General features: G+C 47.1%; 1 protein-coding gene across 2 annotated transcripts; it reads left to right on the top strand.

The window, feature by feature from the left end:
* Nucleotides 1–11,808: 11,808 nt before the first annotated feature.
* Nucleotides 11,809–13,705, top strand: LOC143509845 (leukotriene B4 receptor 1-like). Of its 2 annotated transcripts, XM_076998648.1 has the most exons (2): nucleotides 11,809–12,368; nucleotides 12,453–13,705. In XM_076998648.1, exons 1-2 carry the CDS (start codon nucleotides 11,853–11,855, stop codon nucleotides 12,729–12,731), a joined length of 795 nt encoding a protein of 264 aa, XP_076854763.1. In that variant the 5' UTR covers nucleotides 11,809–11,852; the 3' UTR covers nucleotides 12,732–13,705. The 2 variants fall into 2 exon arrangements, with proteins under 2 accessions (XP_076854763.1, XP_076854762.1); XM_076998647.1 differs by having other exon boundaries at nucleotides 11,809–13,705.
* Nucleotides 13,706–13,972: the final 267 nt, after the last annotated feature.

Below are 13,972 nucleotides of genomic sequence, written 5' to 3'. Positions count from 1 at the left end.
TCCTGCTCTTACATGTCCTGCTCTTACATGTCCTGCTCTTACATGCCCTGCTCTTACATGTCCTGCTCTTACATGCCCTGCTCTTATATGTCCTGCTCTTATATGCCCTGCTCTTATATGCCCTGCTCTTACATGTCCTGCTCTTATATGCCCTGCTCTTATATGCCCTGCTCTTATATGCCCTGCTCTTATATGCCCTGCTCTTATATGCCCTGCTCTTATATGCCCTGCTCTTATATGCCCTGCTCTTATATGCCCTGCTCTTATATGCCCTGCTCTTATATGCCCTGCTCTTATATGCCCTGCTCTTATATGTCCTGCTCTTATATGCCCTGCTCTTACATGTCCTGCTCTTACATGCCCTGCTCTTATATGCCCTGCTCTTACATGTCCTGCTCTTACATGTCCTGCTCTTACATGTCCTGCTCTTACATGTCCTGCTCTTACATGTCCTGCTCTTACATGCCCTGCTCTTACATGCCCTGCTCTTATATGCCCTGCTCTTATATGCCCTGCTCTTATATGTCCTGCTCTTATATGCCCTGCTCTTATATGCCCTGCTCTTATATGTCCTGCTCTTATATGCCCTGCTCTTACATGTCCTGCTCTTACATGCCCTGCTCTTACATGCCCTGCTCTTATATGCCCTGCTCTTATATGCCCTGCTCTTATATGTCCTGCTCTTATATGTCCTGCTCTTATATGCCCTGCTCTTATATGCCCTGCTCTTATATGTCCTGCTCTTATATGCCCTGCTCTTATATGTCCTGCTCTTACCCGTCTGGTTACCAACAGCCATGTTGGGCTGCTGCTTGTTGACTTTAGTTTGGCATTGTCATACCTTTGCATCAGGGCCCTTCACTTTACAATTGGACTTTAACCCACAGTCCCTGGTTTGTTAAACAGTCTCAGTTCCTCTACTCTGACCCTTGACCCCGCTGCACAATTGGGCTGTGAACTTTGCTCACTCTTCACCCAATGACTGCAAACCCGTACATGCTTCTAATGCCATACTTAAGTCCCCAGAAGACAGCGTAGTAGTGGTGTAGCCATGACGTGTGTCTGCAGGGCGGCTGCACACCAGAAAACACAATGGTGCCCTTAGAACGACCTGGCTTTGAACATCAAAGAGACCAGCGAGCTCACTGTGGACTGTGGATTCTCTAGGTGTGTAGGTACTCCCCTCCATCATAGACAGACGTGTATAGTATATTATTACGACCTTGTCTGGCCTCCAGGCCACAACAGTGTGAATGAATATGGGAGTGGACAGAGTGCAAGGGGTCCAGAACACACAACTGTGGTGTATTTGTATGTACAAATATATTCAGGGGTTGAATATACACACACAGAACAAAGTGCACACCGGTACAAACATCAGAAGTGACCCAGGCCAAAAGGAGCAAAACCCACACTGGAAATAAACAGACACAACTACTGGTACACTAGAAACAAGCACAACACCACGCTGACTCCCTACAGACATAAACCCACAACCCCAAACACAGGGGCTGCCCACCCACCAGGTACACACAAAACCACCAGTACATACAGTTTAAGGGGAGAGTAAAACCAGTGTCTATATACCAAATAACTGAGTCATCAGGGACACAGTAGTCTGACCGTCTGCGCCTCTGAGCTCAGCCACGTCTTTGGTGTTTTCACCAATGAGCCCATGTCCTGTTTATTGGCAAAATTGTATTTAACCTCAAGCTCTAGTGGTTAATATGGTATAGTGGGCTACGATGTTGTCTCTCCTCTGAGGGACTGGGTAGAATACAATAGCTGGCAGAGCCAGACACAAGCGCTTAGCTGAAATAGATTTATTACGGCAGCAGTCAGAAACAGAACAGACACAGGAACATAACACCAAACACAAGCAAGACCCAAACGCAGATGGGAAAAAAACGATGAGAAAAATGGGGTGAGAAGCCAATAAAAAGCAAACTAGGAAATTGCAGAACATGTGTAGGAACATTAGAACACGTGTAAGAACATTAGAACACGTGTAAGAACATTAGAACACGTGTAAGAACATTAGAACATGTGTAAGAACATTAGAACACGTGTAAGAACATTAGAACACGTGTAAGAACATTAGAACACGTGTAAGAGCATTAGTACACGTGTAGGAACATTAGAACACGTGTAGGAACATTAGAACACGTGTAAGAACATTAGAACACGTGTAAGAGCATTAGCACACATGTAAGAACATTAGAACACGTATAAGAGCATTAGAACACGTGTAAGAACATTAGAACACGTGTAAGAACATTAGAACACGTGTAAGAACATTAGAACACGTGTAAGAGCATTAGTACACGTGTAAGAGCATTAGAACACGTGTAAGAACATTAGAACACGTATAAGAGCATTAGAACACGTATAAGAGCATTAGAACACGTGTAAGAACATTAGAACGTGTAAGAACATTAGAACGTGTAAGAACATTAGAACGTGTAAGAACATTGTAACACGTGTAAGAACATTGTAACACGTGTAAGAACATTAGAACATGTGTAAGAGCATTAGAACGTGTAAGAGCATTAGTACACGTGTAAGAACATTAGAACATGTGTAAGAGCATTAGAACGTGTAAGAGCATTACAAGGGGCCACATGGGGGGGGGACAAAACAAGGGGCCACATGGGGGGGGGGGGACAAAACAAGGGGCCACATGGGGGGGGACAAAACAAGGGGCCACATGGGGGGGGCAAAACAAGGGGCCACATGGGGGGGGACAAAACAAGGGGCCACATGGGGGGGGGGGGGGGGGGGGACAAAACAAGGGGCTGAACTGAACGAGAACAAAAACAAAAAAGCACATGGGAGGATGTTGCCAAGGGAACGGCGGGAGGGTGAAACCATGACACCAGGGTTGGGTCTTTGGGCAAGAGCTCTATGCTGTAGCAATAAGAGTCCTTGGGCAAGAGCCCTGATTGAAAATTGAAAAGTTGCTGAGATTGTGCCATGTAGTGTAAAATGTTTCCAGACACAAGGAGGCACGCCTGTGCAACCTTTCACTTTTTTTGTTCAAGAAACTGAGTGCGTTTATTCTAACCTTCCGTGAAATCAATTCTGTACTGTGCAGTTATTTTGCTTGCTTTACAAGTCATGTACTGTGTGTGTGTGTGTGTGTGTGTGTGTGTATGTGTGTGACTGTGTGTGTGTGTGTGTGTGTGAGTGTGTGTGTGTGTGTGTGTGTGTGTGTGTGTGCGTGTGTGTGTGTGCGCTCTACTGGGTTTAGACACCAAGATTGAGGAATGCATGTCATTAATCTGGACTAATAATCTGGAGTAGCAGTAATCTCGGTAGTAGACCATGCACATTATCCTTAATTCAGAGACAGTGATGCTTGATAACACCTCATTCAGTAAATCGCATCATTCAGTCTTCACTGGATATGCTCAATACATGAACACACACACACACACACACGCGCACACACACACACACACACACACACTTTCATATACAATATAAATACACGAGTGCATGAGCCAGGCAGTGAGGCCAAGAAACAGATGTGAAACTTGTACTTGAAACCCCATAACAGAGAAATGAAATGCATTGTGGTGTGTGTGAGGAAGACCAGCATCTTTCAAGCAGACCTGAAACTCTGCCGCATGACTTGAAATAGGTTAAAATAACAGCGTAACATGTTTAGGATATTTTAAAAGAGCTGACCTCTTTTGACCAACATAAACTCATGGAGGACAAATCAGAGGAATGAATGAAGCTCTTTATGAATGCATGAAATAGATGAGGCTGATTAAATTATGAATTTATTTACTAGTGATTTCTATAACAGATGAAGCCCAGTTTGACCCATTTATACCTGGGGTGATATATATGATCATGTACTGAGTCTGAGTTTTGACCTGAGTCATGACTGAGGTGCCCTTGAGCAAGGCACCTAACCCCAACTACTCCCCGGGCGCCGGGCTAGGGCTGCCCACCGCTCTGAGCACGTGTGATCCACAGCCCCCTAGTAATCACTAGTGTGTGTGTGTGTGTGTGTGTGTGTGTGTGTGTGTGTGTGTGTGTGTGTGTGTGTGTGTGTGTGTGTGTGTGTGTGTGTGTGTGTGTCTGTTCTAACTGCACAGATGGGTTAAATGCGGAGGACAAATTTCGATTGCGGTGTAAAAATCACAATTGACCAAATACAGCACATTTACATTACATTATTTTACATTACATTTACATTACCAGTGCAATAGCTTTAACACTGCCTACTCACACTGGATGACATTAGACATCTAATGTACATGTACTACATACACACCTGCAGCACAGACTCCAGTACACACCACCCACTACATACACACCTGCAATACAGACAGTACAAACCACCCACTACATACACACCTGCAGCACAGACTCCAGTACACACCACCCACTACATACACACCTGCAGAATAGACTCCAGTACACACCACCCACTACATACACACCTGCAGCACAGACTCCAGTACACACCACCCACTACAAACACACCTGCAGCACAGACAGTACAAACCACTCACTACATACACACCTGCAGCACAGACTCCAGTACACACCACCCACTACATACACACCTGCAGCACAGACAGTACACACCACCCACTACATACACACCTGCAGCACAGACTCCAGTACACACTACCCACTACATACACACCTGCAGCACAGACTCCAGTACACACCACCCACTACATACACACCTGCAGCACAGACTCCAGTACACACTACCCACTACATACACACCTGCAGCACAGACAGTACACACCACCCACTGCATACACACCTGCAGCACAGACTCCAGTACACACCACCCACTACATATGAACCTGCAGCACAGACTCCAGTACACACGACCCACTACATACACACCTGCAACACAGACAGTACAAACCACCCACTACATACACACCTGCAGCACAGACTCCAGTACACACCACCCACTACATCCCACTACATACACACCTGCAGCACAGACAGTACACACCACCCACTATATACACACCTGCAGCACAGACTCCAGTACACACCACCCACTACATACACACCTGCAGCACAGACTCCAGTACACACCACCCACTACATACACACCTGCAGCACAGACTCCAGTACACACCACCCACTACATACACACCTGCAGAATAGACTCCAGTACACACCACCCACTACATACACACCTGCAGCACAGACTCCAGTACACACCACCCACTACAAACACACCTGCAACACAGACAGTACAAACCACCCACTACATACACACCTGCAGCACAGACTCCAGTACACACCACCCACTACATACACACCTGCAGCATAGACTCCAGTATACACCACCCACTACATACACACCTGCAGCACAGACTCCAGTACACACCACCCACTACAAACACACCTGCAGCACAGACAGTACAAACCACTCACTACATACACACCTGCAGCACAGACTCCAGTACTCACCACCCACTACATACACACCTGCAGCATAGACTCCAGTACACACCACCCACTACATACACACCTGCAGCACAGACAGTACAAACCACTCACTACATACACACCTGCAGCACAGACTCCAGTACACACCACCCACTACATACACACCTGCAGCACAGACTCCAGTACACACCACCCACTACATACACACCTGCAGCACAGACTCCAGTACACACCACCCACTACATACACACCTGCAGCACAGACTCCAGTACACACCACCCACTACATATGAACCTGCAGCACAGACTCCAGTACACACTACCCACTACATACACACCTGCAGCACAGACTCCAGTACACACCACCCACTACATACACACCTGCAGCACAGACTCCAGTACACACTACCCACTACATACACACCTGCAGCACAGACAGTACACACCACCCACTACATACACACCTGCAGCACAGACTCCAGTACACACCACCCACTACATATGAACCTGCAGCACAGACTCCAGTACACACGACCCACTACATACACACCTGCAACACAGACAGTACAAACCACCCACTACATACACACCTGCAGCACAGACTCCAGTACACACCACCCACTACATCCCACTACATACACACCTGCAGCACAGACAGTACACACCACCACTACATACACACCTGCAGCACAGACAGTACACACCACCCACTATATACACACCTGCAGCACAGACTCCAGTACACACCACCCACTACATACACACCTGCAGCACAGACTCCAGTACACACCACCCACTACATATGAACCTGCAGCACAGACTCCAGTACACACGACCCACTACATACACACCTGCAACACAGACAGTACAAACCACCCACTACATACACACCTGCAGCACAGACTCCAGTACACACCACCCACTACATCCCACTACATACACACCTGCAGCACAGACAGTACACACCACCCACTATATACACACCTGCAGCACAGACTCCAGTACACACCACCCACTACATACACACCTGCAATACAGACAGTACAAACCACCCACTACATACACACCTGCAGCACAGACTCCAGTACACACCACCCACTACATACACACCTGCAGAATAGACTCCAGTACACACCACCCACTACATACACACCTGCAGCACAGACTCCAGTACACACCACCCACTACAAACACACCTGCAACACAGACAGTACAAACCACCCACTACATACACACCTGCAGCACAGACTCCAGTACACACCACCCACTACATACACACCTGCAGCATAGACTCCAGTATACACCACCCACTACATACACACCTGCAGCACAGACTCCAGTACACACCACCCACTACAAACACACCTGCAGCACAGACAGTACAAACCACTCACTACATACACACCTGCAGCACAGACTCCAGTACTCACCACCCACTACATACACACCTGCAGCATAGACTCCAGTACACACCACCCACTACATACACACCTGCAGCACAGACAGTACAAACCACTCACTACATAGACACCTGCAGCACAGACTCCAGTACACACCACCCACTACATACACACCTGCAGCACAGACTCCAGTACACACCACCCACTACATACACACCTGCAGCACAGACTCCAGTACACACCACCCACTACATACACACCTGCAGCACAGACTCCAGTACACACCACCCACTACATATGAACCTGCAGCACAGACTCCAGTACACACTACCCACTACATACACACCTGCAGCACAGACTCCAGTACACACCACCCACTACATACACACCTGCACCACAGACTCCAGTACACACTACCCACTACATACACACCTGCAGCACAGACTCCAGTACACACTACCCACTACATACACACCTGCAGCACAGACAGTACACACCACCCACTACATACACACCTGCAGCACAGACTCCAGTACACACCACCCACTACATATGAACCTGCAGCACAGACTCCAGTACACACGACCCACTACATACACACCTGCAACACAGACAGTACAAACCACCCACTACATACACACCTGCAGCACAGACTCCAGTACACACCACCCACTACATCCCACTACATACACACCTGCAGCACAGACAGTACACACCACCACTACATACACACCTGCAGCACAGACAGTACACACCACCCACTATATACACACCTGCAGCACAGACTCCAGTACACACCACCCACTACATACACACCTGCAGCACAGACTCCAGTACACACCACCCACTACATATGAACCTGCAGCACAGACTCCAGTACACACCACCCACTACATACACACCTGCAACACAAATCAAATCAAATCAAAGTTTATTTGTATAGCGCTTTTAACAACTCAAGTTGTCGCAAAGCAGCTTTACAGGGTTTACAAGGTTAACAATACTATGGGTCCAGAACTCTAATGAGCAAGCCAAAGGCGACAGTGGCAAGGAAAAACTCCCTATGATGGTGGGGAATAGGAAGAAACCTCAGGAGAACCAAGACTCAAAAGGGAACCCATCCTCCATTGGGCGGCCCGTTAACACACAAATACACAAGTCACACACAAATCACACAATCAGACTAGGTAAAAGGTAGAATTGAAAGTTCTGGGTTTTGATATTGTCACTGTAAATGTCTGTTGATGAACGCCAGGCTTTCATTCCGTGTCGGAGCAGTGATGTACACAGACAGTACAAACCATCCACTACATACACACCTGCAGCACAGACTCCAGTACAAACCACCCACTACATACACACCTGTAGCACAGACTCCAGCACACATCACCCACTACATACACATCTGCAGCACAGACTCCAGTACACACCACCCACTACATACACACCTGCAGCACAGACTCCAGCACACATCACCCACTATATACACACCTGCAGCACAGACAGTACAAACCACTCACTACATACACACCTGCAGCACAGACTCCAGTACACACCACCCACTACATACACACCTGCAGCACAGACAGTACACACCACCCACTACATACACACCTGCAGAATAGACTCCAGTACACACCACCCACTACATACACACCTGCAGCACAGACTCCAGTACACACCACCCACTACAAACACACCTGCAACACAGACAGTACAAACCACCCACTACATACACACCTGCAGCACAGACTCCAGTACACACCACCCACTACATACACACCTGCAGCATAGACTCCAGTATACACCACCCACTACATACACACCTGCAGCACAGACTCCAGTACACACCACCCACTACAAACACACCTGCAGCACAGACAGTACAAACCACTCACTACATACACACCTGCAGCACAGACTCCAGTACTCACCACCCACTACATACACACCTGCAGCATAGACTCCAGTACACACCACCCACTACATACACACCTGCAGCACAGACAGTACAAACCACTCACTACATAGACACCTGCAGCACAGACTCCAGTACACACCACCCACTACATACACACCTGCAGCACAGACTCCAGTACACACCACCCACTACATACACACCTGCAGCACAGACTCCAGTACACACCACCCACTACATACACACCTGCAGCACAGACTCCAGTACACACCACCCACTACATATGAACCTGCAGCACAGACTCCAGTACACACTACCCACTACATACACACCTGCAGCACAGACTCCAGTACACACCACCCACTACATACACACCTGCACCACAGACTCCAGTACACACTACCCACTACATACACACCTGCAGCACAGACTCCAGTACACACTACCCACTACATACACACCTGCAGCACAGACAGTACACACCACCCACTACATACACACCTGCAGCACAGACTCCAGTACACACCACCCACTACATATGAACCTGCAGCACAGACTCCAGTACACACGACCCACTACATACACACCTGCAACACAGACAGTACAAACCACCCACTACATACACACCTGCAGCACAGACTCCAGTACACACCACCCACTACATCCCACTACATACACACCTGCAGCACAGACAGTACACACCACCACTACATACACACCTGCAGCACAGACAGTACACACCACCCACTATATACACACCTGCAGCACAGACTCCAGTACACACCACCCACTACATACACACCTGCAGCACAGACTCCAGTACACACCACCCACTACATATGAACCTGCAGCACAGACTCCAGTACACACCACCCACTACATACACACCTGCAACACAAATCAAATCAAATCAAAGTTTATTTGTATAGCGCTTTTAACAACTCAAGTTGTCGCAAAGCAGCTTTACAGGGTTTACAAGGTTAACAATACTATGGGTCCAGAACTCTAATGAGCAAGCCAAAGGCGACAGTGGCAAGGAAAAACTCCCTATGATGGTGGGGAATAGGAAGAAACCTCAGGAGAACCAAGACTCAAAAGGGAACCCATCCTCCATTGGGCGGCCCGTTAACACACAAATACACAAGTCACACACAAATCACACAATCAGACTAGGTAAAAGGTAGAATTGAAAGTTCTGGGTTTTGATATTGTCACTGTAAATGTCTGTTGATGAACGCCAGGCTTTCATTCCGTGTCGGAGCAGTGATGTACACAGACAGTACAAACCATCCACTACATACACACCTGCAGCACAGACTCCAGTACAAACCACCCACTACATACACACCTGTAGCACAGACTCCAGCACACATCACCCACTACATACACATCTGCAGCACAGACTCCAGTACACACCACCCACTACATACACACCTGCAGCACAGACTCCAGCACACATCACCCACTATATACACACCTGCAGCACAGACAGTACAAACCACTCACTACATACACACCTGCAGCACAGACTCCAGTACACACCACCCACTACATACACACCTGCAGCACAGACAGTACACACCACCCACTACATACACACCTGCAGCACAGACTCCAGTACACACCACCCACTACATACACACCTGCAGCACAGACTCCAGTACACACCACCCACTACAAACACACCTGCAACACAGACAGTACAAACCACCCACTACATACACACCTGCAGCACAGACTCCAGTACACACCACCCACTACATACACACCTGCAGCATAGACTCCAGTATACACCACCCACTACATACACACCTGCAGCACAGACTCCAGTACACACCACCCACTACAAACACACCTGCAGCACAGACAGTACAAACCACTCACTACATACACACCTGCAGCACAGACTCCAGTACTCACCACCCACTACATACACACCTGCAGCATAGACTCCAGTACACACCACCCACTACATACACACCTGCAGCACAGACAGTACAAACCACTCACTACATAGACACCTGCAGCACAGACTCCAGTACACACCACCCACTACATACACACCTGCAGCACAGACTCCAGTACACACCACCCACTACATACACACCTGCAGCACAGACTCCAGTACACACCACCCACTACATACACACCTGCAGCACAGACTCCAGTACTCACCACCCACTACATACACACCTGCAGCATAGACTCCAGTACAAACCACTCACTACATACACACCTGCAGCACAGACTCCAGTACACACCACCCACTACATACACACCTGCAGCACAGACAGTACACACCACCCACTACATACACACCTGCAGCACAGACTCCAGTACACACCACCCACTACATACACACCTGCAGCACAGACTCCAGTACACACCACCCACTACATACACACCTGCAGCACAGACTCCAGTACACACTACCCACTACATACACACCTGCAGCACAGACTCCAGTACACACCACCCACTACATACACACCTGCAGCACAGACAGTACACACCACCCACTACATACACACCTGCAGCACAGACTCCAGCACACATCACCCACTATATACACACCTGCAGCACAGACAGTACACACCACCCACTACATACACACCTGCAGCACAGACAGTACACACCACCCACTACATACCCTCACAAATTGATCAAATAGAGCAATTTACTCTTTGAAGTTTCAGAATGTAATATTTCATTTTTCCAATTACTTATTATACACCTCTTCAAATGTAATTTAAAAAGTCATCTTTTTTTACAATTTGCATATGTGTAATATTAATGCACTTATCAGTATTTTGTTTTTGAGGGAGCAAAATGGCCCTGATTTCTGTAATAAAATACATTTTAAAACTCTTTCAACCAGTCAGTTTTATGTCTGAGTTGAGGAACACAGTTTAGCATTTCTGCATTCTGTACCTCAAGAACATCTGACCACAGATGTTACCAGGAAGTGTAAATAAAAAATATGGTTACTATTTTCATAAAACAAGCCCACGGCGCAGCTTGTGTTTCTGTTTTATAATTCAGCATTCTCACTTCTCTAACCAAAGCTTTACTGCTACAACCTCGGCTGACTCCTCCATGTCCTCCAACGCCTCCGTCAGCACCGGCCTGCCCCTAACCCTGGCGGCCAGTGGGGTTCTGGGCCTGTGTTTTGCGGTGGGCGTCCCAGGTAACATAGCAGTGTTGGTGGTTCTTGCCCGTTGGTTGAAGGGAGGTCGTTTCACCCCGAGGCTGATGATGAGTCTGGCTGTGTCGGATCTACTGACTCTGCTTCCTCTGCCTGTCTGGATCTGGGCTCTTCTGAACGGCTGGGTCTTTGGCTTGGTTTTGTGCAAGATCTTCAGCTATGTGATCTACTGGAACATCTACTGCAGCGTGCTGTGCGTGACGTCACTGAGTGTGCAGAGATACCTGCAGGTGTTGCACTCCCAGAAGTGGGCCAAGCTCAGACAGAAGGATCAGCAGGTTCTGGTGACGGCGATGTGGTTCCTCAGTGCTACGTTAGCTTCCTATGTTCTCATTCAGCGCAGCGTTCTTCGTGATGATGCAGGAACGCTGCACTGCAGACAGCACTACTCCAGCGACACGGAGAAGGTGACTACTCTGCTCCTGGAGACGTTAGTACTGTTCGGGCTCCCCTTCCCTCTAATGGTTTTCTTCTACTGTCGTCTTCATCAGGGGGTTCATCACGCAACGTTCATTAGAAGTCACAGGATGACAAACCTGGTGTCCAGAATCGTGGTGGCCTTCTTCATTTTTTGGCTCCCGATTCATGTTAACAACGTTCTGCTGGCCGCTGCGGTGTTGCTCGGCCGTGACGGTTTGTTGAGGTTCGCCCAAGCCGGCGGGAATATGGCGGGAGCTCTGACGTTCATCAACAGCTGCGTGAACCCGCTGCTGTATGCCTTCTCCGCTCATGCCCTACGGCAGCACACACCCGGCTCTGAAAGTGCTTAGTGCCGTGGTGGTGGAGAAGCACGACACTGTGTTTGATTTGTCTGACAGCCACACATGACAAGTTTTGAAATATTTTGGTCAGTTCTTCATGTGGACTAACCCAGTTTTCTGTGCAAATAATTCAGAATGTTCATTATCTCCTTCGAAATGTCAGATGAGCTGGCGAGATGATTTTATCATTGCAAGTTCGTAGGGAGTCGCCCAGTTCAACTTGTGTAAAGCTACTGCTTGTGGTGGTCATTTTTTTTAATGATTTTAATTTGCATGACTAATGTATTTCTTTTAGCTTAACTCACTTCTGGGTAAGGCCATATTCCCACACCGTTTACTCCCTGGTGTGGTAAAGACCTTAAAGATCTGATTCCCTCCTCCCTCAAGGTCACTGCAATGTGCATTTGTGCTATTGTTCTAATTACTGAACCCTGTTTTTGTAAACAGGCGTTTGTTCTTCACGGAAGAAATATAACAATTATCATTTGTCCTTGTGGTTTCATAGATGGACGCTGAAGTTCATCTCTCTTCCTTTTTGTGCATGTTTATGTTCCTTCTTGTTTTCATTAAACTGTTCAGCTGGAGATTTGTGTGTGTTTCTGTTTTTACTGCATGTTCTGCCTGTGACAGTCTCAAGCGTCTAATTGCGCTCTGTAGATTTTAGATGCCAAATATAAAATAAGCATTTTTGATTAAATATGTTTCTTCACTGTTAAAACTTAACTTTCAGCACTTAAACACATAAGTTAATCTATATTTTTGCTACGGTTTAAACCAAGAATCTAATGCCATACTAAACCAATTGTCCTTTCTAGAAAATGAAATGTGGTTTTTATGTGGTTTAGGTAGGTTTGTGCTTTTGGTAACAAACCAGCTTTGACCAAATGTAAAAATTATATGACTGGCCTTTTGGAGGGAATTGACATGTTACTGTATATATCCAGTGTGCGTTTTCAGAGTTTTCCTATTTTCATAAATTGTAATCTAGATTTAAAACCATTTCTTGAACAGTCATGAGGCAGTAAAATTTACAGCAAGGGTGACTACATAACAGATTTGTTATTTTACATGAATACTAAACAACACATGCGTGAATATTCATATCATCAATGATGAGCTATTCTCACTGAATTTTAGTAAGGTCATTTTATGTCAGCTTTGGAAATCACATTCGTGTCATATTTCAGCATGTAAACAATTGCATGGGAGTTGTATGGTACTGAATTAATCTTGGAGTTAAATGTATTCGA

This window comes from Brachyhypopomus gauderio, chromosome 3, assembly GCF_052324685.1.
Source record: "Brachyhypopomus gauderio isolate BG-103 chromosome 3, BGAUD_0.2, whole genome shotgun sequence".
NCBI classification, from domain to species: Eukaryota; Metazoa; Chordata; class Actinopteri; order Gymnotiformes; family Hypopomidae; genus Brachyhypopomus; species Brachyhypopomus gauderio.
The sequence above is the reverse complement of the archived record's forward strand: the minus strand, read 5'-3'. Positions and strand labels throughout refer to the sequence as shown.

Excerpts from the sequence above, each read along its gene's own strand:
- LOC143509845 (XM_076998647.1), top strand. The coding sequence starts at position 11,853 with ATGTCCTCCAACGCCTCCGTCAGCACCGGCCTGCCCCTAACCCTGGCG.